This window comes from Loxodonta africana, chromosome 15 (genome assembly GCF_030014295.1).
Source record: "Loxodonta africana isolate mLoxAfr1 chromosome 15, mLoxAfr1.hap2, whole genome shotgun sequence".
Classification (NCBI taxonomy): domain Eukaryota; kingdom Metazoa; phylum Chordata; class Mammalia; order Proboscidea; family Elephantidae; genus Loxodonta; species Loxodonta africana.
This window is the reverse complement of record NC_087356.1, coordinates 46,659,279-46,667,204: the sequence shown is the minus strand read 5'-3', so window position 1 is coordinate 46,667,204 and position 7,926 is coordinate 46,659,279. Positions and strand designations below refer to the sequence as shown.

Genomic DNA, 7,926 nt, shown 5'->3' with positions numbered 1-7,926 from the left:
GGATATGTGGGGTGTTTCCTGATGTGGGCTATTGTGAACAAGGCAGTTTCACACATTCTTGGCAAGGAGTCCTCCCCTCACCTTATCTATGGAGCGTGAGACCCTAGGAGGGAAATGACTTTCAGAGGAGAAGCAGCCAGGTCAAGGCCCCAGTGGAAAAGGGCCATGGGCCTTGACATCTCCCCAGCTCTCTGTGTCCCAGGCCCAGTGAAGCCATGGACACAGCAAACTAAGTTAGGTGAGTTTTCAAAGTTTTATTGTAAAACAGAGGTAAAGTCACAAAAAAAAAAAAAAGTCACAGGGAGTAGGAAAAGTTCCACTCAACCCACACAACACACCTTTACTGAGTGCCTACCCAGGCCGTGTGCTCGCCCTGCAGTACCTCAGACACATAAGGGGTGCTTCGTCCTCAGAAGCTCACAATCTGAAGGGGGAGACAGAGGCATGGCCACCTTTCATACAAGTCTCAGAAGTGCTAAGATGGTCAAGGAGCAACTCATCCTTCTTGGGCCTTCAGCAAAGTGATCCTGGGGATCCACATTTGTGCTGGGCCTGGGGAGCTGGTGAAGTTTAGGAGGGCAAACATGGGGAGAGGTAGGCATTTCTGGCAGCTGCAAAGGCCTCGAGAGGTGATGGTACTCAGGGTCTTGGACAGCAGGGCCCAGACTTACAGGGATGTTTCAGAAACAAAAAAATTAGGAGGCCAACCTTTTAATTTTCACACATGTGACATTACAAAAACAACTAAGAGAAAACAAATGCTACCATCTACTTTCCCCATTATTTCAAAATTGCAAGGACGTGTTCATTCTCTACCACCACGTCTTCCCAGAAAGGACATACTCCCCAAATAAAGGAGCCGCCTTCATAGTGAATAAAGTTGGTTTCATAAAAATGACCACCAAATCCTCATTTTCCATTTTGCCATAGACCCTTACAAAATTTCATCACAGACAAGTACAAATTTGCAACACAGGGTGGGGGAGCCACTTGGTGGGGGTCTGAGAATGGCAAGATGCATCTGTGGTGGGTGAGAAGGAGTTGGGGTAAGAAAAGCAGAGGGTGCCCAGGCTGGGCAGGTGGTTGGGGCTCAAGTGAAGAAGTTAGCGTTTTATCCTGGAGGCACAGGTAACACTGAAGGGCGTTAGCAGAGGAGTGTTAAGATTCGGTTTACATTTTAGAAAAACTATTCTGGAGGGAGCATGGAGGTTGCATTAGCTGAGGAGGCTGGAGACAAAGTCAGTTACCAGGGGTCTGTACCTTCTTCCAAGGGTGAGCCACTCCTCCTACCCCACAGGATAACAGGAGGACCCCAAGCAGGGGTGGAGAGGTAGCCCCCAGAGTCATCCAGGAGCCAGAAGTAGAGTGAAGAGGAAATGTGGGCAGCACTATTGATCTGCATGGAAGTAGAACTGGGTGATCTTGGTGGTATCTCCAGGCTTGTTGGTGAGATTGACAGGTCCGTCTCCTTCAGATTCTGTGCAGAGGAACCAGCCAGGGTAGGCAGCTGACTCGAAGCTGGTGATGGAGCCATTCTGTGAGCGAATGAAGGCGAAGCGTTTGGCCTCTTCCTTGTTCCTGCCCACGTCAGTGATGTTAACTTCCTGGAGGCCAAGAAATGGGCGAGTGAGAGCTGAGGACATGGGAAGGCCTGTCTATTCCACCTACAAAATGGCCCCCTGGCTACTGGAGAAGTGCTGACCTAGAGACCACTGGCTGGAGACCATTGTGTCTGGAACCCAGGACAGCAATGACCCAAAGAGCTGTCCATTACCACATCTTGACTTTGGATGTTTGGCCACTGTGGCCACAGGCCAATCAGTTTGGTAAACACATGACACCACCATCAGAGGCCAAGGCCTCTGGAGGCCATTGCTCTGTCAGGGCCTCAGCCTCAGAGGACAGGGGGTGGGTGGAGCAGGTGGGCAGAGTGTCACAGCTCATTTACACGTTACACCCAATTCCCTGGTCATCCCTCCTCCACGCAGAGCAGGCTGACACCCTCCAAAAGAGTGCTCTGTCCAACTGGTGGAGGGAAGGAACGCTGCCACCATAATGGGCAGTCAGGTTTGGGTTAGGATCTAGTCCAACAAGCGCCTGAGACAAAGTCATCTTTTCCCAGAGCTGGGAAGCCACTAATATTGCATGGGATTAAGGAGCACAAAGCCGTGAATTGGAATCCAACTAATCAATTTGAGAAGGTAAGAATTAGAAGAGAAAGGATAGGTTTGGCAGAAGAGTGCAGGCCCACGTGGGTTTCCTGGGGCCCCCTGGGGTAGCGGCCTAGAACACAGTGATTTAGGTCCCGCAGTAGGCTGTTATATTGGTGGCTCCCAGTGAATCAAGCCTCTCAGTGTTCACACCCTGTGTAGTCCCCTCTCTTACTGACTGTAGACTGAGCCATTTGACTGACTTTGGCCAGAGGACGTTAGCAGTGCGATGCAAGCAGAGGTTTAATAAGCACTTGCAGGTGGAGGCTTGTCTTTTTGGAGCGCTACCATGCTGTAAGGAAGCTCAAGCTGACTACTGAATGATGAGAGGCCCTGTGGGCAGAGAGCCTGCAGGATGAGAAGGCATTTTGGACACCCCAACCCCAGTCAAGAACCCGATCAATGCAGCCACAGGAGTGACCCCAGCTCCACCATGTGAAACACAACTGCCCAGGTGATCCTAGTCCACTCACAGAATCATGAGAAAAATTAAACTGTGGTTGTTTTAAGTCACTGGGTTTTTGTGTGGTCCAATATCTGAAACAGGTCCTTACCTCCAACTGGAGTGTGTTCTTCTCACCAGACTTGACACAGGCCAGCCACAGTTTCCCTTCGTGGATCCCCAGGAACATACCACCAGGAGACTCAGTGAGTACCACATATATCTTCTCTGGGGAAGTACAGAGGGGATGGTCAGGTTGTAGAGAGAAGAGCCGGCAGAGATGTGAAGAGACGACTGCCTGACCCCTCCCTGGGTTGTTTTCTTGTCTCCCCATGTAAAACCCCAACATCAGAAGGGCAACTAGGCCCTGTCTTCCTGCTCTACATCCAAACTGAACATCAAACCAAGCACATTATCTATTATTCCACAAGTATTGTCTCCCTAGATACGTAATTTCTGTCCTTCCCTTACTGTCCAGGATACCTGTTCTGCAGGTCAACAGGTGTGCTGCCCATGGGGCAGGGAAAATACCATTCAAGTCATGAGTAGGGCCTCGGGGCTTGGTCCTCAGAAGCCTGGGTGACTTTGAACCCACCTCCTCCCCTCGGTGGTCTCCATGCCCTCATCCGGCAGAAAATTCTCAGCTTCTCTGTGTCAGGGCATTTCATTAGGAGAATTACAAGCAGGGCAGGAAAGGTAGGTCTTGCTCTTTTTAGAAGGTAGGCAGGGGGAGAGAGCAAGGGAGTAGGGAAAGATGGGGAGATGGACAGAATGCCATTCTCCAGTACCAAGTCAGTCACCAGGGAGGTGATAACGTCCTAGGTCACCAGCTCCGCAGGAACCTCAGACCACATCACCCCACTGCTCTCATTTTACTAGAGGGGCAATGAGGAATGGAATGGGTGAGGCTTGTCCAACTTCAGTCAGCTCATTTAGAGCACAGGCCAGAGCATGACTGAGTGTGGTGTCCACGAATAAGGAACACAGCCCAGCCCGGCATAGGGTGTATTAATTTTGGGTAGAGTTTGGGGTTTGGATCAAATAGGAACATGGGAGACTTAATAGGCACAGGAAGAAGGGAAGGGTAAATCTTACCTTCTTGTCCCAGGCCTCTCCCAGCCATGGCCCTGACCTAGACTCTACCCTGGACACTCCCCTTGAGACTACGCTCACATACACCCTCCAGTGGCCAGGCCTCACAGGCTCCAAACCCAGTAAAAGGATCCAACAGGGATTGCAAAATTGCATCTAAGGTTTGTGGGGCAGGCCACAATGCTGCAGACCCCGGGCAAAGTGACCGCTGCCCACGCAATACCAGCTTTTCTGGCAAACACTCACCTTCTAATTTAGCGTTTGCTGCTTGCAAGTACCCAGCGACTAGTTGGTTATTACTCAGGTAGAAGACCTTCTGGTTAACGTCCCAGATTCTGAAAAGAAGAGAACCCAGATCCAGCTGTAGTGGATAGCCGCTGCGTGCCTGGCCCTGGGCTTAGTACCCTCCTGATTCTCACAAAGTTCACTGACTCAGCATTCAACTCTGCCAGGGGTGTGGTCATCAACACCCATGGTGTGAATGAGGAGACTGAGGCTGAGACTGGTTAAGAGACAGGCCCAAATCACACTGCTAGTGAGAGGTGAACCCACCCTCCACCTGTCTCCTCACCTTGGTCCTCACCTTCAGATTCCCAGAGCAGGCACCTCCTGTTTCAGCAAGTCCTACTCTAGAACAGGGCTGTGCAATACAGCTTTCTACGAGGACAGAAATGCCCTAGATCCGAACTGTCCACTACAGTAGCCATGAGCCCCACAAGGCTATTGAGCTCTTGAAATGTGGACGGTGAGATCGAGGATCTGAATTTCCTATTTAACTCTTTATTCATGAATTTGAATGAAGATTTATATACACACTTGAGATGAGTGGCTACCACAGCACAGCTTTAGATGTTGGGAAGGACAGCATAGGAGCCCTGGTGGTTAAGTGCTTGGCTACTAACCGAAAGGCTGGCGATTCAAACCCATCAGTGGCTCCGCAGGAGAAAGATGTGGCAGTACGCTTACATAAAGATTATAGCTTTGGAAACCCTGTGGGGCAGTTCTGACCTGTCTTATAAGGTCTCTGTGAGTCAGAATTGACACGACAGCAAAAGGTTGTTTGAAGGGACAGTGAACCTTGCACCTAACTCTCGGAGCCTTGGATGTGAGACCTGTTGCCAGAGCCTTTCCTTGGCCTCCCTGTGGGTCCGGCGAGGGCAGCTGTCACTGCACACCAGCTGGCTTGCCAGAAGTGGCTTTCTCTCTGGCTCACCCTGTGGCCTGGGTCTGACTCCCAGTCCTTTCTCCTGGGGGAAGGGCCTTCTGACTCCCAGCTTATAGCTGTGAGATGTAGCAAACAGGGCATGCCAGGAGGTGGACCCTCCAACCCCAGTTGACCATCAGTGTGACCTTGAACCCTGAATCTCCTACCTATGAGGTGTGGCTAACACCACCCACTCACCAGGTTGCTTTGAGGAGCCTGTGAGCTCTCTGAGGGGTGGTCGAGCAAACTGTGAAGTGGTTTGCCAAACCCCAAATTCAATGCCATCCAATCGATTCCAACTCATGGCGACCCATGTATTACAGAGTAGAACTGCTCCATCTGGTTTTCTTGGCTGTAATCTTTACAGAAGAAGATCACCAGGCCTTTCTTCTACAGCACCACTGAATGAGTTTGAACTGCCAACCTGGAGGTTAGTATATATACTGTATATGCCCCACTTGCCCTCCAGTTGTTTCCAACTCATAGTGAGCCTACGTGTGTCAGAGTAGAACTGAGTCCATAGGGGTTTTGATGGTTGAATTTTCCGATACATCACCAGGCCTTTCTTCCAAGGTGCCTCTGGATGGACTGCAATCTCCAACCTTTTAGTTAGCACCTGAGCGCATTAACCATTGGCACCATAGATCCATGGGCACCACAAACACTTTGCACTTAACCTAAAGGTTGGCAGTTCAACCCCACACACTGGTGCCACAGAAGAAAGGCCTGGTGATCTATTTCTGTAAAGATTACAACCAAGAAAACCCTATGGAGCAGTTTTACTCCATAACACATGGGGTAGCTATGAGAAGGAACCAACTCCATAGCAGCAGGTTAGGTTAGTAGTCAAGTGCAAACTGTTCGCACCACCTAGGGAACAGGAATTGCTTTGCATATGTGATTATCTGACCTTCTGAGGTTATTCCTAGCTCTTGGCTTCAGTCTGAGGGTATTAAACATCTGCTGGGACACATGGGGTCGCCATGAGTGGAAATCTAATCAGAAGACAATGGGTTTGGTTTTTGGGGTGTTTTTTTGGGGGGGAGGAGGGAATGGACAGCCCTCCAGGGTCATCTCCCTGAGCTCCCAGGTGATAAGAGGCTGCAGGCGATGAAACCTCTTGAAGCAGCAGGTCCCCAGGGTTGAGACCATGGAGGAAAGGGGAAGGACTTGTCCAGGCACACGTGTGTGCATGCACACACATGGGGGTGAAGTCACTCACTTAGTCACACATGCGGGACACGACTCCACTCCCAGGATGTCACAGGGCAGAGAGGGCACACAGCCAGCTCCCTCTTTGTTATCAACATGACAGCCCATCATTTCTACATCAGTGTTGGTGACATCTGACAAAGCCCCCGGCTCAATTTTAAAAATCACAGTAGTTGTCAGGCACTTCAGTTCACAAAACACTCTTACACTATGATCTGCACATTTAGCCTTCACAACAGCCTACAAGACAGGCAGGGGTTATGACTAACCACATTGCAAAGTTGGGGAACCCCAGGCCCCAGGTGAGCCGGATCCTCCACCATGCCAACATCAGACAGGCATCACCTAAAAACCCGTCTGGCACGTTGGGCTGTGGACAGTTGCATGCCTGCCAGCTGTATGTCTCTCTGCTTCTGCGCCCAGCACACTCTGCCTGACCTAGGTCCCAACCAGGGCTTCCATCTGGTCCAGGCTTGAACTGGTGCTGAGAATTTCCATTTCTGACAAGTCCCCAGGCGATGTTAAAGCTGGTGGTTAGGGACCAATTCTGAGAACCACTGGTAGAGCTGTGGTTTTCAGAATTTATTATACATAAGAATCACCTTAAAATGTAGATTCTTATTCAGTATATCTAGGGAAGCCCTGGTCCCAACATGATTCCCTAGCCTGGGCTGACTACTTGCGGAGTTACCAGAGCCCTTTGTAGAGTAAGATAAGCCTCTTCTGAGGTTTACACGGCTGGGCTATTTTGAAAGACAAGCCCTGAAGACCGTGGATGTGGCAGCCTCTTCCTGGAATCACAGGGCCCCCTTTCCAGCCCAAACCCAAGTCTCAAAACCTGCAGAACCTGGTGGCCCCAGGACAGCAGTGCAGGTCTCCATTCTCCGTCTGTCCACCCCCACCTCCTTGGAGTCAGCCTCACCTGAAGGTTTGCATCTTGTAGGGTTTTTCCTGAAGAGGACTGCCAGTTGCCTCTGAATGGAACAGAAGGATTAGAGAGATTAGGTGGCTGAGGGGAACCTGAAGATTTCCATCCTGTGACCACAGCAAGGCAAAGGAGACTGCCATGTCGGTCCCAGAGGAGCTGCTTATAAAGTGGCCGCTCACCCAAACGGGGATGCTGCCGCTCTGCCCCGCTCTGAGAAACGGAAATGTCCATTTCCAAAAAGAGAAACCCTCACTGTTGTCACTTTCCAGCCTGCTGAGTGATGCAACATCTGTGTCGTAACTGATTCCCTCTCTTTGCCCCGAAGCAACTTCCCCCAAATTGAGATTTCTATTTCCCCATCACGGAGTTCCTGGGAAGAAGAGCAGAGTGAAAACCAAGCACCCCTCTCCCACCAGCTGGTGGACAGGTACCCTGAGATCCTCAATTAAAAAAAAAATTTTTTTTGAGCAGAAACATCCCCCTTTTCTAGTGAAGTCATATAATAGGGCATCCCAGCCCAGAAAAAACTCTCTTGTCATTTTGTGCTCTTTGAAAGGGTGTGGCCTTGCCGGAATATAGACCAGGGGTTGGCAAACTCTCCGAAAAGGACCAGGTAGTAAATATTCCAGGCCCTGTAGGCCATGAAGTCTCTGCCACGGTTACTCAGCTCAGCTGTGTAGTGTGAAAGAGGCTGTGGACAATACAGAAACACAGAACTCCAGTATGACTTTATTTACAGTGAGGCGGTGCCTGGAGCTGGCCTGAGGGCCACAGCTTGCCTACCTTGCTCTACAGAAAAGTGTGCCTTCCTGAGAGGTGCTTGGAAACCAACTTGGTA

At 50.4% G+C, this 7,926-nt stretch overlaps 1 protein-coding gene across 1 annotated transcript; it reads right to left on the bottom strand.

Annotated features, from left to right (window-relative positions):
* Positions 1-314: 314 nt before the first annotated feature.
* Positions 315-7,296, bottom strand: LOC100675222 (interleukin-1 receptor antagonist protein-like). Its single transcript, XM_003417449.3, has 4 exons — positions 7,083-7,296; positions 3,991-4,079; positions 2,765-2,880; positions 315-1,604 (listed from the first exon to the last, which is right to left on the bottom strand). The coding sequence occupies exons 1-4, from the start codon at positions 7,226-7,228 to the stop codon at positions 1,389-1,391; spliced, it is 567 nt and encodes a 188-aa protein (XP_003417497.1). The 5' UTR covers positions 7,229-7,296; the 3' UTR covers positions 315-1,388.
* Positions 7,297-7,926: the final 630 nt, after the last annotated feature.

What these genes read in the sequence shown, in the direction of transcription:
- LOC100675222 (XM_003417449.3), bottom strand. Translation starts at nt 7,228, where the DNA reads ATGGCAGTCTCCTTTGCCTTGCTGTGGTCACAGGATGGAAATCTTCAG. An exon ending in TACAAGATGCAAACCTTCAG is followed by an intron (nt 4,080 to 7,082) that starts GTGAGGCTGACT and finishes TCTTCTTTTCAG; the next exon opens with AATCTGGGACGTTAACCAGA. An exon ending in AGAACACACTCCAGTTGGAG is followed by an intron (nt 1,605 to 2,764) that starts GTAAGGACCTGT and finishes CTTGGCCTCCAG; the next exon opens with GAAGTTAACATCACTGACGT.